The sequence below is a fragment of the Syzygium oleosum genome, unplaced genomic scaffold (assembly GCF_021117445.2).
Source record: "Syzygium oleosum isolate NSW1041296 unplaced genomic scaffold, Sole_v2.1 Sole_v2.02, whole genome shotgun sequence".
NCBI lineage: Eukaryota > Viridiplantae > Streptophyta > Magnoliopsida > Myrtales > Myrtaceae > Syzygium > Syzygium oleosum.
Genome location: NW_026607486.1, coordinates 14,713,355 through 14,734,378, shown reverse-complemented (window position 1 = coordinate 14,734,378; position 21,024 = coordinate 14,713,355). Strand labels below are relative to the sequence as shown.

The 21,024-nt window shown below is 40.9% G+C and overlaps 2 protein-coding genes across 2 annotated transcripts; both read right to left on the bottom strand.

Moving 5' to 3' along the window:
• Nucleotides 1-780: 780 nt before the first annotated feature.
• Nucleotides 781-5,726, bottom strand: LOC115686886 (E3 ubiquitin protein ligase RIE1). The gene is made up of 5 exons (XM_030612303.2): nt 4,667-5,726; nt 3,020-3,139; nt 2,423-2,555; nt 2,166-2,324; nt 781-1,287 (listed from the first exon to the last, which is right to left on the bottom strand). The coding sequence occupies exons 1-5, from the start codon at nt 5,191-5,193 to the stop codon at nt 1,126-1,128; spliced, it is 1,101 nt and encodes a 366-aa protein (XP_030468163.2). The 5' UTR covers nt 5,194-5,726; the 3' UTR covers nt 781-1,125.
• Nucleotides 5,727-6,758: 1,032 nt separating this feature from the next.
• Nucleotides 6,759-17,737, bottom strand: LOC115664237 (cleavage and polyadenylation specificity factor subunit 3-II). The gene is made up of 13 exons (XM_030586183.2): nt 17,593-17,737; nt 17,327-17,504; nt 17,155-17,227; nt 16,623-16,740; nt 15,762-15,835; nt 15,186-15,322; nt 14,015-14,078; nt 13,157-13,222; nt 12,069-12,138; nt 10,221-10,325; nt 8,894-9,035; nt 8,349-8,445; nt 6,759-7,664 (listed from the first exon to the last, which is right to left on the bottom strand). The coding sequence occupies exons 1-13, from the start codon at nt 17,615-17,617 to the stop codon at nt 6,864-6,866; spliced, it is 1,950 nt and encodes a 649-aa protein (XP_030442043.1). The 5' UTR covers nt 17,618-17,737; the 3' UTR covers nt 6,759-6,863.
• Between the last annotated feature and the right edge of the window lie 3,287 nt (nt 17,738-21,024).

Genomic DNA, 21,024 nt, shown 5'->3' with positions numbered 1-21,024 from the left:
GCACAATTCGAAGTCAAAAACCAAAATTTAAACTCCTACTCACCTGCCATTTTGCTTATCTCCAAACAGGTTTCAGAGCAATCAAGAAAACAACAAGACATCTGCCGAACCACCCGACATGAATCTAGCAGCAGCCCCCGGTATCCTACACTATGGCAAATGTCCTCCAATTGAGCAAACAACGTCAACGAAAGCCGCTCACGACAACTCCTTCTCGGTGGGGGGATATCTTGAAATCCTTCCTACGTCTGACTCTTTGCTTAAAATAACAGAAACAAAGGCAGTCACGAGGAATACATAGAAAATGAGGTGACTAGAGGTGGCACGTGCATTTTTGTACTTACATCCATTGATAGATTGACACAAATCCGCCGATGTGGAATTGAATAAACAAAACTAAAAATATGCTCACTGGAGCATAACCCCGGTTCAATTGTCTCTCACAATTTGTTTTTTATTTAACAGAAAATATGTAGAACCTCCTACAAGGTACAAATATCGACAACATAAAATCACAGGTAACTTTTTCACACTTTTTCTAAACTTGAAATATATTTTTTCATTCTCAAATTCTGGAGCAAGTCCCCAATTAAAGCAATAAAGTAGTTTCTTTGTCCTCCCAGACCTCCTTTTTCCCCCTTCTGAGGCATCAATCTATGCTAAGACAAGGTCAAAAATTGTCAATTCATGAACTTCCATTTCACTGGCTTCTCAGTCCTATAGTCTCATATGCTCTAGATCCCCTGCCAAATGCACTAGCGATGACTGAAAGCTCAAGCAGGAAAAACAGAGTGTGTTATGAATCAATCTGAGCAGTACAGCACTACACAATTTCCTCTTCAACTAATTTACAAAGGATGCAATTCGAGCACGAGCAAGCGAAGCATCAATCAAATTCTGTGTGTAGGAGCTTCACAATACAACAACCAATACAAACAACAAGAAACTCTGACAGGCCGGGAGATCACACGCAAAAACGAAGCTCAATCAACAGATTGCTATGACTTATTTTAAAATAAATGTTAGGAGGAAATCTCTGGTTCCGATGTTCTCTATCTATACATAAGGACCATCCGAGAGGGGTGAACATGAGCACTTCTGTGATTTTTCTTTGTTTCCCTAACTTTATATCTGTTCGTTTCCTTTGAGAATGTTGTACTTGCAGAGAGGACAGGTCGCGTTCATCTTGAGCCATTTCACGATACATGTTGAATGGAAATGGTGGTTGCAGGGGAGAGCATGGAGCTCCGCTCCGTCCTCATATGAGGTGAGACATATACAGCACTCCTGTGGAAAATTGGAGGAGAGATTCATCTTAAACGCAAGATATGTGCCAAAATGCTAATAATACAAGACAAGTGCCATACTCTCGGGAGGTGTTACTTTAGAAACTCCTAGCTCCGGTATTCACAAACATCAAACCTCTCAAGTGTTTTTTCACATACTGCTAACCAGATCCTGAACCTTACTAGGAATGATGGACGACAGGGCAATATCTGGCATTACCCATTATCCCAATGTAACCAAGTATAAATAGAGCAGAGATAACTATATGGGCACATGGACAGCATAGCATGAGACCCACAACATCCAATTTCTACGTTCGGGCACACTTCAAGTTGGTAGAGTGCACCATGGCACCTTCAAAGACAATTGGAGGAGGTTAAGACATGATTAAGGGGAAAAACAGAGTTTACTGCCCACTTTTTGTCAGGAGCTTATGATTTAGATTTTGATGGAGCAAATAGGGGGAAACAAATTTTAATTGTGGTAGTCAAAATAAACCAGCTGATTTAGTAGCACGGGCTGCAATAAGGGAGTGGCATGTTCTTAATTGGACCACTACAGACGCAAGACCTTATTTAGCTGGAATTGCAATATCCGCAAGATTGGGGTCACTATTTATATTAATTTAACAAATTCTTGGAAGCATTCTAAAAGAGCCATACACTCTTTAAGTTGATCAATGTCATGTAAACTAGGGCAAGAACTGGCTAGACAAACTAAAAATGAGGCTGAATCTTTTCTACTTTCGTCATTGTCCCTATGGATCTATCTGAAGGGCAGTCTTTAAATATCTCAGTTCGATCGCAGTAGGGCACCAGAAAGCAGTGTAGAATAAACTGTTAGAAGAGCAAAGCTGTCATCATAGCACAATAACTCACCGCATCCTCAGGCAGAAGCAATCTTTCATTTGCAAGATATCCGCTAGTTGTTTCAACAGGAACCAACTTTCCAGCTCCAACAACAGTTTTTTCACCATTGCTCAATATATGAAACTTGTATTTAGGAAGGATACTGAGATCGGCCTCTGATGCACCCTCCTGTTCAATCGTGAAAACAGAAAAGACAATAAAGAACGGCCCCCCAAAAAAAGTTGTGGCCAAAAAACAGAGCCCTTTATTATAAGATAGCCTCGTACCTGTCCAGCAACAGCATAAAGAATCGCAATAATGCATGGCAGACAGCAACAAAGAGCAATCCCAATCAGACATGCCAAAACAACACAAAAGATGGCAAAGAATACGTCAAATGCCAGAAATACCACAGCCAACCTGCACAAACTCAGAATTAGATAGTCCAGCAGTAGCAATTCTTGTTTTCTGTTTTTCAATTTCATTTAATAGTCACTCTTCTCTATGCCAAAAAAATCACTGCATAAATGATGTGTGTGTGAGAAAGAGAGAGAGAGAGAGGACAAGACCAACAATCAGTGATATGGAACATCCCAAACTGCCCCCCCACCCCTCGCACCAACACAAAGAAATATTGGCTCATCTGGAAGATCAAGATACTGGGTCATAATTGAAAACGCAAGGCAGTACACAAAAGATGTAACCAATGATCGAAGTACCTAAGTGACGTGTAGTCCAAGATTAACCTCCCCCCAATTCCCCGTGTTCATACAACAACAGTGACGAAGTTGGCTGTGTGTGTTGTATACTTAATGCCTCAAACTAGCAAAAACATAAAACTGAAGTTCTCTTAACGTGAGAAATTGAGAAGGTCAGCATCATACCAGTAGAGACGAGGCGCTTCAGCTAAAAGAATATCTCCGCCAGAAACTACCCAATAAAAGCCAACTATCCACCACAGAAATGAGGCCATGGTATTCACTGATTCACAGCGTTTGGTGACACTACAGAAGACATCGTCAATAAACAATTAACAGCCAATAATAAGTGAAACTTTACAACTCCAGCTAAGTAACCAAACACAGATTCAATTTGAGAGCAAAGGTTGAGCATCTATGCCAATATCATAAAATGCCCCTGCATAGACTTTGCAACGGCAAAAGCATGACCAAACAGTTTGCTAACTTCAGTCATTAACAAGATGGATCTTCCTAGAATTAGCCCATCGAATTGAATTTGATATATTCAGAAAATATAAGTATATTTTTTAGGGTAATCATTGTTAACTGCAAATTATATCCAGAACTCCTGAATACTTTATATTGGCTTCTCAAAAAGGAGCATTAAGGATTCTCTCTTTAAAATGAGCTTTCTATTTAGAAATTCTGCATTCAATAGAACTCCTGTCAAATTAACACTCTATGGAAAACACTAAAATAGGCTCTTTTTATACATACTGCAACAGAAGAATGTGAAGAAGATGGTGGTACCTTGATATATTCGTGATGATACATAAGTATTTAGGCTTTGTTTGGAGTAACTTAACTTTTTAAGTATTCTATATGACTTGTTACGTTTTGTTTTGAGGAGAAGTGCCTGAATAGATGCTAGACGAGTATTTCATGCATAAATTTTTGCCAACACTTCTTCTCTGTCATCTCCCCTGACATTACCCACTGCCTCGCTTCTTTCTATGTATCACTACTCTTAGTGTAAGTGCCCAAGAAAATGTCTTCACAACCAATATCAACAAAGACCGCGTCACGTGCAACCTTTAGCAGCGTGTCAACAAGAAATGAATAAGATATCAAAATATCAAAGATGGGCCATGGAGGGATCACTCATGAGGAACATGAAATGGTAAACGAAGGGAAGAGTCCTCATCTCTGATTTGGTCATTCATGCAATGGGAAGGAAGAAAAGGTGCAACGTGGGTCCATCTCTGTCATATTCAAAGTCGCCACTTCGAGCAGCTATATTGGGTTTGTGAAATGTGGAAAGAAGAGAAGGGGGGTCGCCCAGGAGGAAATCTCCTTCATGGACCACTTGACAAACGGGAGGAATGGCAGGAAATTAGGATGTCTCAAGTTCATATTTTCTTTCTAGAAACGAGAATATGGGAGGAAATGGAGAATTACCGGAGCACAAAATGCTGACTTCTAAAACATGACATACACATCCATCTCTATCCATCTCTATCCGTCACTTCCTTTTTCCGCCTACATACAACTATGAAACACGAGATGGAAATTTCTGGTCTTTGTCTCTCCCTTTTTTCTACATTTTTACAGTAATCCTTTGTTCTACTTCGCCTTGCAACCCTTAGTATGATCTTTCTATTTCTCTCCATTTCCTCTTAACTTCGAAGAAGGAAATTTCTTGCATACTGCCACTATATCACACGCAAAATCTGCGAGTGCCAAATATCAAGAATCGATGCCCAATCAAATCTAATTCCACTACCAAAACTAGAAGTCAACCATTGCAATCAACTCAAAACCAACAATCCAGAGAAACAAAAAGAAACTCACTTCGACCGAGCCGAGCTGCCCGAAGCCGCGTCCGCGCCGGCGGCCTCCTCGTCCTCGCTGTCGTTCACGTAATTGTAGTTCTGCTGCCGCTCCTCGTCCCTGACCCTCCGCGAGTTGCGCCGCCGGTACTCAATCCACACGAGGACCACGTGGACCAGGCACTGCGCGGCGTACCCGCAGATCCAGAGCCGGATCGGGGTGTTTGGGTGCTCGCCCGCGGTGCAGACGAGCATGACCACGGACACCACCACGAACGCCGCGTTCCACATGATGTCCAGCGCGACCACGGGCTTGGAGTAGCCCCAGTCGGCGCGCCGCTGCTCGAGCTCCCGCGCGGCCGTCTCCCGGACCAGCATGGAGGGGCCGCCCCGCCCCGCGGCCCGGCCGAGGAGGACCGCGAGGGTGGGAGGGCGGGGCACGGAGTCGGAGCCATCGTCGGCGCTGCCCTGGCGGGGGGCGAGGAGCGGGGCCTGGGGGTCGGAGCCGGCCGCGGCGGAGCTGGAGGAACTGGAGGAGGAGGAGGACATGGTGGTGGGGTGGCGGGGACTACTGGGTTCGGGGACAAGGGGTTAGCATACCTGAAAGTTCCTTCCTTTTCAGCTGGGTTTTTGCACAGTAGAGAGAGAGAGAGAGAGAGAGAAACTGGGTCGAGGGTGATGGGGAGGAAGGAGAAAATGGAGGAATGGGGAGATGGGTCTGTTGGGTCCTCGTTTCTTGTCGATGTTGTTGTTGTTGTTGTTGTTGGGGTTGAACGGTAGCTGCGACGCGAGGGGGGTGTTCCTGTCGTTGAGTGAGCTCCAAACTCTCTTCCTCTTCTTGGGAAGCAGAACGAGGAGGGGGAGGCGGCTTCGCGGGTTACGTTACGTGTGTTTTTTGCCGGTGGTCGGAGGGGGTTCGGCAAGCGTGCGCCTCACTTTCTCCGCTCGTGGGGTTCGGTTCTGTGCGCATTTCTTCCTCTGTTTTTTTACACCGCAACGACACGGGCGAGATTGGCGAGGTAGCTGAGTTTTCTGGTCGCTCAATCGAAGAGCCTACCTTATTTTCTCCTGTCACTGCTCCTTGGGAAAGACACGGGTTTATCCGCTGTTCTGACGTTCCTTTTGGTGGGGGTTGTAAGTTGTCCACGTCCGTGGATCTCGTCGTCAAGTCAGTTTTGGACATTGATAATGGACGGATCGTCCCTCTCGTCAAAAGACTCGATCATAGTCTTTGGATCTGAGCCACTCTCTTTAATAGGAACGTCGGCACGACAGGGTTACATCATAAAAATAATAAAAAAAATAGATAAAAATAATCATTGAATTTTGACTTAATGTTCAATGTAGTCTTCGAACTTCTAATTTATTCAATGGAATCCCTATAGTTTGATGTTCAATGTGGCCCCTCAATTTTTTATACATGTTCAATATAGTTTATGAACTATATGAAAATCAAATTAAAGTTCAGGGATAACATTGAACATGTATCAAAATCCAGGGACCTCATTAGATATTGGGTCAAAGTTCAAGAATCATATTGAACAAAGTAAAAGTTTAGAAACTATATTACACATTGGGCCAAAATTCAGAAGTTGCTTATATCATTTTTCCATGATCATTTGATCCCTTTCTCGCGTAGGATCGATAATGTCGCTTTTTTCCTCCCAAGTTTTGTTAAATCTCATTTTGCTCCCGTTTTGCGATCGTTTTATCTCACTTCATCCTTTGTAATTCATACGAGTTTATGGCAATTTAATGGTAAACCGCATAAACTTGTGGATTGGTTGACTCGGATTGTCGAAGTCGGATTGGGCCCCTTCTATGGTACCATATTGTATGCACAACATGACAATGGTTGGTAGAGTATTAAAACAGTCGATAATTATTGATTGAGAAGGTCCAAAATTGAGACCCCAATAATATTCATTCATGCTCTGTTATAAGGTAAACACGTCGCTTCTGGTAATATTAAATTAAGTAGAAGTTCATTCAGGAGGAAGCTGGTCAAGAGCTTTCTTGTCAGATTGCTACATCTTGGATCAAGATTTCGTCACTGCCACCAACTTTCGGTTTTCAAAAGAATTGTGATCATAACTCATACTGACGTGCCTGCGTAATCAAACAGAGTAAAGCCGATTGACCATATACTAAACAGAGCACCGGTCACATCTCCACGAAGGTGGCCACACCAAAAGATGTTCCCAAATCACCTGATGTGATTAAATAGGCAAACTCAAATCAAGAGTTCGTATAATAGAGATCATTTTCCAGGCAAGTTGCTCATCTCCTGCTAACCACCTGCAGCATAAAAACACAGATCCGCATCCATCAAGAGGGTGACCACCAACTCTATAAGGGCACTGTTCTGTCAAGCAGACAGCGACATGAAGTGACTCCACCTTGATGTATTCCCCAAAATCTTGGATTTCCTCTTGACGAAATTCTTTTGAGAGTTCAGAGAGTAAAGCCTGAAGTAAAGAACATTTTCTTGAAGGGCATCGTAAACTGTCTGTGCAAATGTTACCCGACTCTTCATTTTTCTTGCTCAACCGTGCGGGGAAACAGTAAGCAAACTTTACTTCATGCCTTTCTGTTCTTAGAACGTGCAGAAGCTCATCTTGGTGGATAATTTTAGCCTCTTTATTGCCTTCCATAACAACTATTCCTCCAGCTACCCTTTCATCCCTCACTTGCAAAAATGGCACGGTTTCTGTGTCTCCTGAATGTGAACATTCATATTCCCTGTTCCTTCTGGAGAACTTGAAGTTTGGGCTCAAGGAACTCCGCACAAATGCATCCGATGCACATGCTTTGACAAAGTGAGTTGATGGGACACTCACATTCTCGTTATTCGCAGGGTCATAACATGGAATTCCTAATTCAGACTCGATTTTCCCCTTCAGAGAAGCCATTTTAGGCTTCTCCCCATGCACGAGTATTACATGCTTCGGTGAAAGAAATTTAACAAGATCCATTATCCCTTTTGCATCTGTGTGGGGACTGAAGGATAATTGATGAATCTGGACATGAAGCACATAAAGTTAGCATATATAGCATGGACGAATTGCATCACCTTGCAGGTTCTTCTACTAAATAATTGTACTGTTCTTCTAGAGCAAGCTTTGTTTGGTAAGTGCGCATTCATATATGAAGAAGGGGGAGTGTATGATTTGACATAATTGATGACATCAAAACAGTGATGCCATCAAAGTATAGACCAGAGCCTGATGATAAATATTTTCATCCAGTGACTCTAAATTGGTATCATGAATAAATAACCAACAAAAGCTATAGATAAAGGCTTTGGGTAGAGTTGCCAAAGTGAGTCAATTATGCAAACCAAAACTTGGAGACCAAGAGGGGAAACTGACATTTCAAGTTCTCATCCATTTTTCAGTAGCTGACTTTGCCTAGGTACATTGTTCAACAGTCCTGGTTCATTTACACTGCAAAAGCATTCTTTAGATACAGATTGACAGTACTCACTGGGTATAATTTACAAATAAACCCGGGTGGGGTAAAGTGGAGAGAGGTGAAATAAAGAAAAAGGAAGATATACCTTCTCATTCAGTTATATGAAGGATTTTAGGACCAACTTAAATAAGAATGACAGGTTTAACTATAGTATAAAGAAGATTGCTCTGGTGGATGGTACACTGACAACAAATATGATACAAACATAATATCCAAGAGATGACATGAACCTGACATCGAACATCGATCTGTGTGTCCTTATCCAAGTCAATTTTTGTGGGTTTCCCGGACATCAATTTATGTCCTATGGTTCCAGCCACGCAATACCTGGAAGATAAGTAGTGAAGGAGGAAACTGAGACATGATTGCCATGGGATGATAGATATGCATGTGTTTTGCTTTCATGCTTGTATTCCCCCAAGCCCCAAATACAGGTAGGGCAGTAAGTACTAACTCATGAAAGTTGTTTATAATTCTCAATATGCAGGTAGTCTTATAAAAGGAGGTCATGGTGGCTCGAATTCATACTTTGGATTACCATCTATTTGGAGGTTCCACAAGTTTGAAGGGGAAGAACCTCGTTAATTTACCAGTTTGGGACCTTCCCAACAATAACAATTGAAGTTACCACTAAAACTTATGGAATTTACTATAAAAGGTAGACCCAATGAAATATGATAGAGTTTGATATTTACTTGTTTCCCTCTTCATCCCTAATACCACCCACAAAGACATTAATATTGAACTATCATATGGATGAAGAAAAGGGAGTCACCCAGGTAGCGTAACAAGGTTGTTTTCAGAAGGTGCCCAGTTCTTGAAAACTTCAAGTGAAAATCCACCACTGATCATTCCAGGTGTTGCGAAAAGCACACAGGGTCCAGGAGTATTAATCAAGGAACGGTCAAAATTGCGAACTGCAACATCAGAAACTAAATGATATTATGTTGAAACTCCAAGCTATCTAAATTACTTAATCATATGAACTATTTGATCAATATGCTAGATGTACCAAGAGGAAACTCCAACTAACTCTATCATGTGAATGTTATTCTGCACAATTTTGTGGACATTCTCAATACTACTCTGCATTGACAACTAAAATGCAAATGAAATTTCAGCAAGACAAAAAAAAGAAAAAAGAAGCCATACTAACAATACAAAAGTGATGCCGAGTTTCATCCAATTAATCAATTACAAGTCTTTACAATAAACTCTATGGCAGGAAAATGAAACTAAAAGCTAATCTTGCTATTGCATTAGTCATATCATTAACTTCAACGGCATATTATGGTGGGAGAATTAATCCACCAAAAGGTAGCTAATCACTGAAAAGTTTATGTTTTCGGCAACTTGTCTTATGAAATTTTTTAAGCAAATGGCGAATGTAAGATGGCCAGGGACTGTCTCTCAGCTGATCATCAACAGAAAAATCAAGCTAGAGTTCAAAAACCATACTCGCTCTAACATTTACACCAGCTCTGCCTGAACTAACCACCATATAATGAATGCTCGGACTTGCTTGTTGCCCGGCATCCATAGTGACCGAGGACAGACAGTAATACTAACGACTAGTGGTCCTTTTAAATCTGATGCTGAGAGAATGGTAAAATTGGATGCCCACATAAACCCTGCGATATTTTCTTTCAATTTCTTGCATCTTGATATGAAACCCACTTCAATTGATGAGTGACCAAAAAAAACTCAATGGAAATTTATTGTATTATGCTATCATATCTTCATTTGTTGTTGCTGCAATTGATATTGCAAATTGTCTCATATTGCAACCTGATTGCCTGAAGGAATAGGTTCAGCTGCAATTTCATTGCCAAGCATTGTCCTAATAGGAAAGCCGAGATTCTATCATGAAAGGTTTCTTTAATGGGCCTACAAGCTACAGCAATGCATCTCAATTGTTTATCTTATTAGGTTAGAAACTAAAGCATTGTAACAAGATTCTCATACAGACTTTAAAATGCAGTGCATGCCAATAGGAATTGACACAAAAAGTAATGTGAATTCAAAATGCTATGCAGAAATTATCCTGACTACAACCCTGAAGTATTCTAGTTTTGCACGACAATTGCCAGAAACGAAAATACCATTTTTGAAGTCGAACGGATTGTGTGTTACATATGTCTCTTTGACCTTTTGGCTGGTCCAATTGATAAGCATTTTATAGTACATGTTCGCTTGAATTGTCAAACCTACAAGAAAGGTACCTAAATCTTCAGTCCAGATTCAGAACACAACCAATCTTACAACTCCAGCATCAAGGAAGAAGATAGAGCATCACCACAAGGGAAGAAGACATCAGAACTTTTATCAAGCAATTTCATCAGGATTTACAAATATGCACGTAAGTCATGATTTTTTAAGAGCAATAATAACAGAAATATTATAGTTCAGAAGACGAGTAAGTTGACGTAAAAAATCTGAATGCACTTCGCAGAATAGGATAGTTAATATAGCAAAACATTCTGCTCAGGTATGCAGCATAAATATTAAACAGTTACTAATTCACTGAACACTATAATTGTCCACAATGTCCAATAGCAATGTAAAGATTGAAGCTAAGAATACAATATTCAGCTAATATGATCACAACTACTAGGCAAACAGAACAGGAATTACATGAAGAACAACTTATGCTTCTTATTTAACTCCTCAGTTTTGAAAAGTAATCTTAGTCTAGACTCTACAAAAGAAGCACCTTCAGCAAAGAGGCTATTGGAGACACTCCATATGTAGGGAAGATTGTAGAACACCTGATTCTCCTAAAAGCTTAGCTTTAGGAAACATGTCCGCAACTTATAGCAAACGTACATCTTAGTACTCCCCCTCTTGTTTAAATCTGACCTTGAATGTGACACGAAGTGCGGAACATGGACACAATGACATTACTGGAGATACGAACCTAATTCAATCAAGCATATAATGAGGAACGCCAGTATTCAAACTCTTAAATGTGCTCTTATACCTAGTTAAACAAACTGTTTTTTCTAAAAAAATCAACCAATAAGGAGATGGAAGCACGATGTTTTTTGTGACAATAAAATTTAAAAACATATTGTTGAGTAGAAACCCGTACTGCATGTAAAGCCTCCTGGAAAGAAACCACGTTCAAAGAAAGGTAACATTGATGCAGCTGATGCCACCAACATACAGAAAGGATGGCTCACAAGAAAGAATTTGTCGGAATGCTATTCTTGCCTGTTCAATAGCCATATGATGCTTACACTGTACAACTTGGTTCTATTAAACTTCCATTCCTACAAGAAGCTCAGTCATTCTACTCAAACTAGGTACAAGATGCAAAATAATCCCTTGTCTGAGTCACATTTGAAAGAAGAATCTGATCTGCCATTACTTAAAACCACAGAATAATCTATACAATTTTCCCTCGTTGAATGTGCATACAATGTGCCACCTTTAACTTCAAGTGGGGTAGTGTTGCCATATCAATCTTAAGCTTTGTAAGTTATACATGCCTCGGATAGCCATCTTTACTAAAAGCTCCAATAAGCAGATTTCATGGACCACTCTAAAGCAAATTTCCCAAATGAATTAAACTTAGCTCTCAATTTTGATCTAACCCAAGGGATTACTAAATCCTCATAAGCCTCCACTTATTATAGATGGAAAAGTAAGCATACAGTCAGATACGTACACAAACCAGTGAAAACTTTGGCCAATGTAGTGTTACCACTGAAGCGGGATACAATGACAGAGTGCTCTGTGGATATTTGATAAAGGTATAACTCGTGTCAAGTGCAGGCATTGCTAACTTTCACATGCCTTTTCCTATATATGTTTTGCCCACATACTAGCCACATCGCTGACCCAACAAGATAACAGAAACAAAACAAAATCTAGTCTTACCGCTGATTGATGCTAAATGTCAAAGTACACAATACATTAATTTAAGGGGAAAGAGAGCACTATAAAACCTGCCGAAAAGTATATAGGAACATTCAGATTCATACGCTCCCAGTAGTCATCCAGCAACATACAGAGTTCCTTCATGTTAGAGCAACAATGTCAGGGAAAGAAACTGCACAGCTACGATGAATCATGGAAAGTAAACATTTCCTGGAATGCGAACGGAAGCTCTACCAGTTTTCAACAGTCAATAATGTGTGTGTGTGTGTGTGTGTGTGTGTGTGTGATGTTAACACCAACAAAAGTGTAATCAAGTTCACCAAAAATCGAATAATCCATGAGTCAAAAAGGTCATCTTCTCATTTTTCTGTTGTTCAAGGGAAAGGCGCCTTGCTTTTGACTCTGAATGGTGACAAAGCTATAGGACCTACATTAACTTTGAAACTTTTGGTAAATTCACTTAGTCAGGTTATAAAGTCTAAGAGATCGAGTCAGGTGGGTGTTGAAGATAAGCGAGGAATGCATTGTCAAGTGTACAGGCTTTTCGCAAAAAGAGTATCAAATCCACAAGCAGGTCAATTTCCACTGGATGATTGGCGGAAGCCTCCGTTAGCACAGACCTAGCCATCTTTCTCTTTGCTATGGATGAGAAAATCCTATGCTGAAATGTGAAGAACAGAAGTTCTTTGGAAAAAGAGAAGTAGGAAACAAACAAGGAATTTCAGAGGGAAAATTACTGCCCAGCAGACCAAGCCTTCAATTAAATAAGCCACTAAATTTGAGTATGCAATTAAATAAGCCACTAAATTTGAGCCTGCTAGGAAAATTACTTAGTATTCACAAAGTTTTGAGTATGCAATTAAATAAGCCACTAAATTTGAGCCTGCTAGGAACAAGCAAATTTCCGATACATGGATATTCAAGCACACAAAGACAAGTAATGAAGAAAATTTGAAGCTTGTAAATAGATTTATAATAGATATAAATGCAGATATACATGTACGTCTGTCTTTTGCGCATGGGCACAAAAATGTGTGTGTGTGTGTGTGTGTGTGTGTGAGAGAGAGAGAGAGAGAGAGAGAGAGAGAGAGTAAAAAAAGATAGTATGAACTTCAACCAAGAACGCCCAAGGTAATCATGATTAGGATTGAGGTACCTGAGCTCTTCCAAGGGCAAATGTTGGAATGAGCACCTTTCCTCCTCCAGCAACACATTTATGGACCTGTAGGAAACTGATTTCAAATCTGAAGGCAGAGAAGATTTTGAGCAATCCAAAGCTATGAGTTAACAAGCTAATAAAGAAGATTGAGCATTCCTTAGTACTCCTCTTCACTTGTAGGAAACCATACTTTCAGACTCCATGCAGATCTACTAGTGAAACTCCATAAATAACCACACAGAAAAAAGAGAAAAAGACAATAAGCAGTAATCAGAATGAATAGAATGAGAACATTGGAACTTGAAACAAGGAAAGCGAGTATCAAACTGAATCAAGCAATTATCCAACAGCTTAATAGCAAAGAAATTCTGCCAGGTAACAATACATCAAAGAGTTAATTCATAAGAAGTAGGCACACAGGTATATCGGATAATTAACAGCTTCATAGAAATACTAGGTCAATTACTTAATATTTTAACACAGAACGACATGCTAATAGGATCCAATCTAAGGAAGCATAACAATTAATCAATCCCTAGAATTAGATAGCAAGTTCCCTTTTCAAATCATCAGTTGCTCGAGACCTACTTTATCGTAAAGTCAAAAGTTACACATTACTGATTATTAGACAACCATTTTTCTCAGAAGATGTTGGTAAATGGGCCGCATATAATCCTTGTGAAGCTTGTAATAATCTCCACTATCTTTCTATTTGGATTATATGGTCTTAAATGTTTCTTGATCGTCATACAATCAAGCAGGCAAATTAAAGGCCAAGCACGAGAACAAATCAAGTTTAGATAGTGACAGAAGTAGCAAAAGCAGTGAAACTCTAAAACTGTGAAATTCACATACAGCTATGAGGAACTCCCTTTCACGAGTATATTTGGAATCCCGCACCGTCGTAGCATATGTCGACCTATGAGAGAAAAGTATTAGAAATAAACTTCAAATATGTCAAGAGGTATGAGCAACATATAAGTTTAATCAACAATTCCAGATGATCCACAAAAAATCAGTGCCTAAAGAACAAAAGAACTTTGTATTAGGGAAATTCAGGATACAGGAATGATGGATGCTAGGAAAAGGAGTCTTTGTAGAAGACTTGAGACATCCCAGAAAAGGAATTAGGGAAAAGCAGCAGTTTCAACTAAAAATATGGGTTAACAGCCAAATTCACTACTACAGGTCAGAGCATAAATTCCCCATGTAGTATATATGGTCAAACAGAAAAAAAAATCTCACTTCACTAGTTATTTTTCCGGAAGCATGTGTACACATTAATCTCAAGAGTCCACTTCAACCAATGGTCCTTCATTTCAATTAAGTCAGAGGAGCTTCTCAAGTGGTCTGATCTCAGATTACAGGTGATATCAGAAAGAAAATAAAATGAATTGAGTAATCTTCACGAATTAACTTGCAATAATAGATTCAATGTTTCCCCGGATTTAGCTCATAAAGATACCTAAAATTCAATAACTCTGTCTACAAGTTACACGGCAATTGAAGGAAATTACCAAAACCTACTCAACACAAAAAACACATGGTAAATAACGGAATGTCAGGGACAAAAAGATTTCGCTTTCGAGTGTATCTTTGGACTAATTTGAGGAGGACAAATTTACGACCGCATCAGCAAACAAGAACATTTTGCTGCCATGGTGAAGTCTAATAGGAAATAAGAACCATGAAATTTACTGTTCCAGTTAATTGGCATGTAGCTACAAGTAAATATCCACAAATATTTTTCTCTCTTTTGAATGTTGCAGACACACATTCAGGTGTCAAGCAGAGAAAATGTTTGTGTAGACTAGGCGTACAGCACAGGTTCGATTCCCCATACCACAAGTGCAAATGATCCTAAGTTTAGGCCACCTATCCAAGCTTTAGCTTGCTTCATTTCCTTGAGGTCGGTCGTTTATTACATGGACCGCGGTCAACCTACCAAAGGTGCGCTTCATTGTCATGGAAAAAAGAAAGGTTTTCCTACTTGGTCATATACTCGTGTCAAATTGAATTTACGTACTCTGTGATTAAAAGGTCCAGATGTAGTCGGTCGATTTGAGCAGCTCCAAGATGTCTATCGGGTGTCATATTATAGTCTCCTGTGTAAACCAAAGCAGAATCTCCCACCTTTGCATAGAACATGGCAGCTCCTAGGACCTTACAATCATATTAAAAGAAGACAAAATAGAAACAAGAAAAAGATTGAGATCTTAGAATGTTAGCTTGAAAGTACATAGCTGAGTGAAATCCTAACCTTAATTTTGAACTTTTCACAACAGTTATACAGAATAAAGCAATATATCATATCATATATAACAAGCATATGATTTACTCATGATGGTGTAAAAGTCAGGTTATTTGTTCAGAATAAAGTCATGTTGACTTGGCATTTGTTAAAGTTAACTCCCTCCAAATTTTGTTAATTCATTTTCATTGTTGTCAAACAAACCTTGTCAGACACAACCTAATCTACAAGAAACTTCCCACAATTCACCTTGTTTGAGCTTTTTACTGTTTCTATTCAAATACTCTTACCAGGATGAGCACAAGTCAAGCAACTAAGCATGTGCCAAAGAAATGAAACGTAAAAACCTACATGCCCAGCATAGTACGCACGGATTTGGAGCTCGCTGTCAACCTGCACAGTTTGCTTGAGGTCCACGGCTATCACTACAGGAACAAAGATTTAACAAAATTATTTAATAAATGAATATGTGTGCTCATGAAATAAAAAAGAAAAACATAGTTTCAAGCATCAACGTGTATGACATGTTTTGTCCAAACAACAAACTCAATGCATAAAAATGCAAGATTGTTCTCCATTTCGATGCTATACTGAAAATGAGCCCATTTCAGAATCAATCTTATACCTCAGCTTCCAGCTAACATATATAGAAGACTTAATACCAAGCTTAAGCCCTCATATTCCATGCTGAAGCAAAACTTTTGCGGGAAGAGCAGATGACTTTTTGCAGTAGATTACTGAAGATTTTATTTCCAAGTATAAAGAAGCATCATTTGTCGAATGAATGAGATAAATTCACACCATTTATATGATGCAATCCTCATATGACCTACAGGACTTCTTCCTTCTCTTCAGCCATGATCCTAACCACATCTAATGATTTAAGAAATAAATAAACCACTAGAAATCCCAGTAAAATAATTATTTCAGTTATTTAACTCCTGCTACGAAGGAATGTGTTAAGATAAAATATTTTTATGTAATCCAACCATACAAATGTAGTACATCATGATGATTATCAACCAGACTGTGGCTATTTATCAGACATGCTGCACACAAACATGGCAGGAGGACATGCTCAGTCGACCTCATGACAATTGACAGTTGGATCATCCCACGATCTTGTTAGTGTTGTCTTGATATCACAGGGAGGCCGGTAGAGTAAGCAGGGCTCACAAAGCAAACAAAATGTACTACACAAGAAGAAAGTACCTTTCTTCATGCAGTCCGCAATATGCTCTGAAGTAAATTGTTCTTCTTCACCTCTCCTTTCCACCATCACTTTGCGATAATCTTCCAGCATCAAAGGAGCCAATGCCTTGGTAGGATACTGCAGCAATTTTCAAATGAAGAACTTTATCTAGTCCTCTAAGAGAAGTCACGGTCAAAGGGCATACGAAGAGCGCTAATTGCTTCCGCATCACTTTGGAGACATCATGATCGCAGTTTCCCTTTCAGTTACATAAAAGCGGAAGGTGGGACTCAAGCTAAGACAATTACAAACCATCTAATCCGTGACAGACCACCAGCTATAAAGGAAGACAAACTCAATTTAATTACTTATACACCTTTTGACCCATAGATCAGGACAACAACCACGCGTAATTCGATCATAGAAAAAGAAAAACACAGACTGATAATTCCACTAAACATGATCGCATAAGAGGAACTCAAGTTGATAGCAGAGCAACAATCAGCCACCAGAAAAGACATCGCGGCATTTTATCAAACACGTAGGACTTACCGTCATGTAGATGGGTCCGCGATAGCCACAGACTTCCGTGAAGTAAGGGAGAGCCCCGACATGATCCAGATGACTACAGAGCACGCCCAAACAGACCACATTCAGTCACACGCACGAAAGTGTCGAGCAAAACTTATCACATCGGTAGCGCATTCGCGCGGATGTCGCTTACAAGTGAGTGATGACGATGCAATCGAGAGCACCGCCGAAGTCGCCGTCCGGAGCGACGCGCGAGAAGTCGGGGTAGCGGCGGTGGTCGAGGTACCCCATGTGCATGCCGCAGTCGAACATGATCCGCTTGCCGTTGATCGTCACCACCGCGCAGCTCTTCCCGACTTCTTGACCCGCACCTGCAAGGAACCCACCACGAGAAACTGCGTGACTCTGCAGTTCCACAGAGAGAGAGAGAGAGAGAGAGAGAGAGAGAGAGGGTGTTACCGAGGACGAGACACTCGATCGCCATGGGAAGCGAGCTGCGAGCTGCGAGTTCTGGTGGGATGTATCTGGCGCGCCCCTTCGAAGTGGTTTTGCTTGAAAAAAGTTCTTTCTTCTTTCAAAATGGGTCCCCCAAGCTTTGGAAATTATGTTTGCGGCACCAAATTTTATTTGCAATTGCGAATTTGCCAAACCTTTCGTCCGAAAGATTGAAACCGGGACCCGGCCCATGTTATATTTTAGATTAAAAAAAATCAAGTTGCACCATTTCATTAAAAAAAAAATTTATTGACAAAGGAATTATATTGTTATTTATTCACGTTGAAAACCATGATTTCGATTTTTTATGGATGCGAAAGTACTGGCTGAACTCAGTCCTCGGGTAGAGCCGGCAAGTCGGTTTAGGCCAATTTGGTTTGGTTTTTATGTTGAACTGGACCTGAAGTCACCCCTACTATAAGTCCGTTTCGATGCATTGTAGTATTATAATAAAGTTCCAATGTAATAGTTATTACTTCTAGTAAGATAGAGTCGTAATATCTATAATGGTGTTTGGTTTACGTAATATGCATTATTTTATTTAGTTTCACGAATGATATACATAATAACAAAATATCTAAGTATCCAAACTTGTCGATGATCGCTAATCGCTATATCTTTAGTTTACTTGCATTTAGGTCACTAAATCTTTAATCGTTACCACCTAATTTCCCTTGTGATTTATGCACTTCAGTTTTCCTAGTATCAGGGAATATCCTACGAAATGGCAAAACTTATAACTTGTCATGTCGGCGTCGTTATTAGAGGGAAAAGTGCCAAAAAAGTCCTAAACCTTTTGCATTAGTGCCAATTTAGTCATAAACCTTTTTTTGGTGCCAATTCAATCCTAAATCTTTTGCATTGGTGCCAATTTAGTCCTAAACCTTCTTTTGGTGCCAATTCAGTCCTAAACCTTTTGTTTTTGTGCCAATTTAGTCCTTTTGGCCAATTTTGACCGAAATTTACCCATGTGGACGCCTGCTGGCCGGCGACCGGTCACTGGCGCTGACGTGGACAAATTAAATAATATTTTAATATTTTTTTTGAATTTTTATTTTTTTCCTTTTTTTTTTGGGTTTCTCCTTCCTCTGGTCGGTGGCCGGTCCGGTGACCGGCCAGAGGCCGGCGAGCTCGACCTCGCCGGCCACTGGGGAGGGCGGCCTCGCCCGGCGAGGCCGAGCCTCGCCATGGTCGGGTGAGGCCCGACCTCGCCGGATCTGGCGAGGTCGAGCCTCGCCCGGCCGCCGGCGAGGTCGGGCCTCGCCCGACCATGGCGAGGCTCGAGCCCTCGCCGGAGGCCGCGGCGAGGGCGAGCCTCGCCATGGTCGGGCGAGGCCCGACCTCTCCGGATCTGGCGAGGTCGAGCCTCGCCCGGCCGCCGGCGAGGTCGGGCCTCGCCCGACCATGGCGAGGCTCGCCGCCGCGGCCCTCGAGCGAGGGCTCGAGTCGGGCGAGGTCGAGCCTCGCCATGGTCGGGCGAGGTCGAGCCTCGCCTAGCCGCCGGCCGGGCGAGGCTCGACCTCGCCGGCCCGGCGAGGCCCGGGCCTTGCCCGACCATGGCAAGGCTCGCCCTCGCCGCGGCCTCCGGCGAGGGCTCGAGCCTCGCCCGACCAAGGCGAGGCCGCCCTCCCCAGTGGCCGGCAAGGTCGAGCTCGCTGGCCTCTGGCCGGTCGTCGGACCGGCCACCGGCCAGAGGAAGGAGAAACCCAAAAAAAAAAGTGGAAAAAAAAGGAAAAAAATAAAAATTTAAAAAAAATTAAAATATTATTTAATTTGTCCACGTCGGCGCCGATGACCGGCTGCCAGCCGACAGGCGTCCACGTCGGCAAATTCTGGTCAAAATTGGCCGGAAGGACTAAATTGGCAAAAAAACAAAAGGTTTAGGACAGAATTTGCACCAATTTAAAAGGTTTAGAACTGAATTGGCACCAAAAAAAGGTTTAGGACTAAATTGGCACTAATGCAAAAGGTTTAGGACTGAATTGGCACCAAAAAAAGGTTTAAGACTAAATTGGCACTAATACAAAAGGTTTAGGACTTTTTTGGCACTTTTCCCCGTTATTAGAGGTGAGCAAAAGGAACTACCGGATCGGACCGAACTGGCCGATTCTAGATGGATTTTGGAGGCACTAGTCTGGCTTTTGATTCGAAAAAATTGGAACCGGTAATTTTCAGTTGGGATGCATGAGTGACAACGAGACTGCCGGTGGAGTGCGCAGGGATGCTAGAAAGGCTGTTGCTCGCTCAACTGCAAGAGTGCATGTTTGAGAACACCATTGGCCCACTTGGGAATTGGACTGAACCAATCCAATCCAGTTCCAAGATAATGTGGGCGGTTTTATAAACTGAGAACTAACCCATCCAAGAACCGATCACTCCTACTCATTATTGAAAATATTAATCGAAGGATCGTCAAAATTCCATCAATTGCCGAAGAAGCAAAGGTCAATGCATTAGGTCCGTTAAAATATTTGAATATTAAATGACTTATTCATCTAACGTTTAGGCTTGGTAGTGGCTTTATAAAATTTTTACATAATATCAAAGCAGGAGATGCGAATTTAAATATTTTCAAATATATAAAATAAAAACATGCATTTTTTTTAATAGCTTAAATTTTCAGAACGATTGGAAAATGCCCACAAAAATAACAACGAAAGCGGTGGCAAGATTCAAATGACCTTGAAATGTAGGGCGACAATAAAGGGAGTTTTGTTCAAAGTGTAATTAGCCCTAGCGAGGACAAAGCAATCAAATTTCATTCACTAACCATGAAATGCTTATTTCAAGTAGGTCAACGAGCAATTTCAGCACTTAAAAGTTTGATTGCTGACAATATACCCACCTTGTAATATCTAACATGCCCACCTTCAATGATAACATCCTCTCATCTCTCATGCCCATCCTTTTCTCGTGTGTTGTGTAAAACTAAGCCTACTCTATATCAAGTGTACTTAAAAATACCTTCGAACAGCCCCCTATATGACCTTGTCAATTGATTATTTAATTTAAAACATAGTTCTTCGCTCTCATTTTTGTTCTTTTAGCATCCACAGTTAGGTGTATATAATCCATCCATAGCAATCAAGAAGCCATAAGTTAAATCGATCCCCTATAATACAAGTCGATGACATATTGTATACTTTGACTTATTTAGAGACCCTTGGCTTTATTTCTTGACATGTGCTCATTGTCAGGAATGCGCAGTGGAAGCCCAATACATTCACCAAAAGGAATCTTAAGTCCGACCCCATCAACATATGCAGTTGAACCATGCGAGGAGTTTATAAACCGAACCATAAATATTGTCATCGGAACCACGTTGCTGCATCACAACGCCCACCTATACTTTAGATTTCTTTCGTCAAGCCAAACTATGAAGGCTGCCTGGAAATT

Excerpts from the sequence above, each read along its gene's own strand:
- LOC115686886 (XM_030612303.2), bottom strand. The coding sequence starts at position 5,193 with ATGTCCTCCTCCTCCTCCAGTTCCTCCAGCTCCGCCGCGGCCGGCTCC. Across the intron at positions 2,325-2,422 it reads TTTATGCTGTTGCTGGACAG|GAGGGTGCATCAGAGGCCGA; the intron begins GTACGAGGCTAT and ends ACGATTGAACAG. Across the intron at positions 1,288-2,165 it reads TGCTTCTGCCTGAGGATGCG|GAGTGCTGTATATGTCTCAC; the intron begins GTGAGTTATTGT and ends AATTTTCCACAG.
- LOC115664237 (XM_030586183.2), bottom strand. The coding sequence starts at position 17,617 with ATGGCGATCGAGTGTCTCGTCCTCG. Across the intron at positions 17,228-17,326 it reads TGCATCGTCATCACTCACTT|TCATCTGGATCATGTCGGGG; the intron begins GTAAGCGACATC and ends CGTGCTCTGTAG. Across the intron at positions 14,079-15,185 it reads CTGGACCTTTTAATCACAGA|GTCGACATATGCTACGACGG; the intron begins GTACGTAAATTC and ends TTTCTCTCATAG.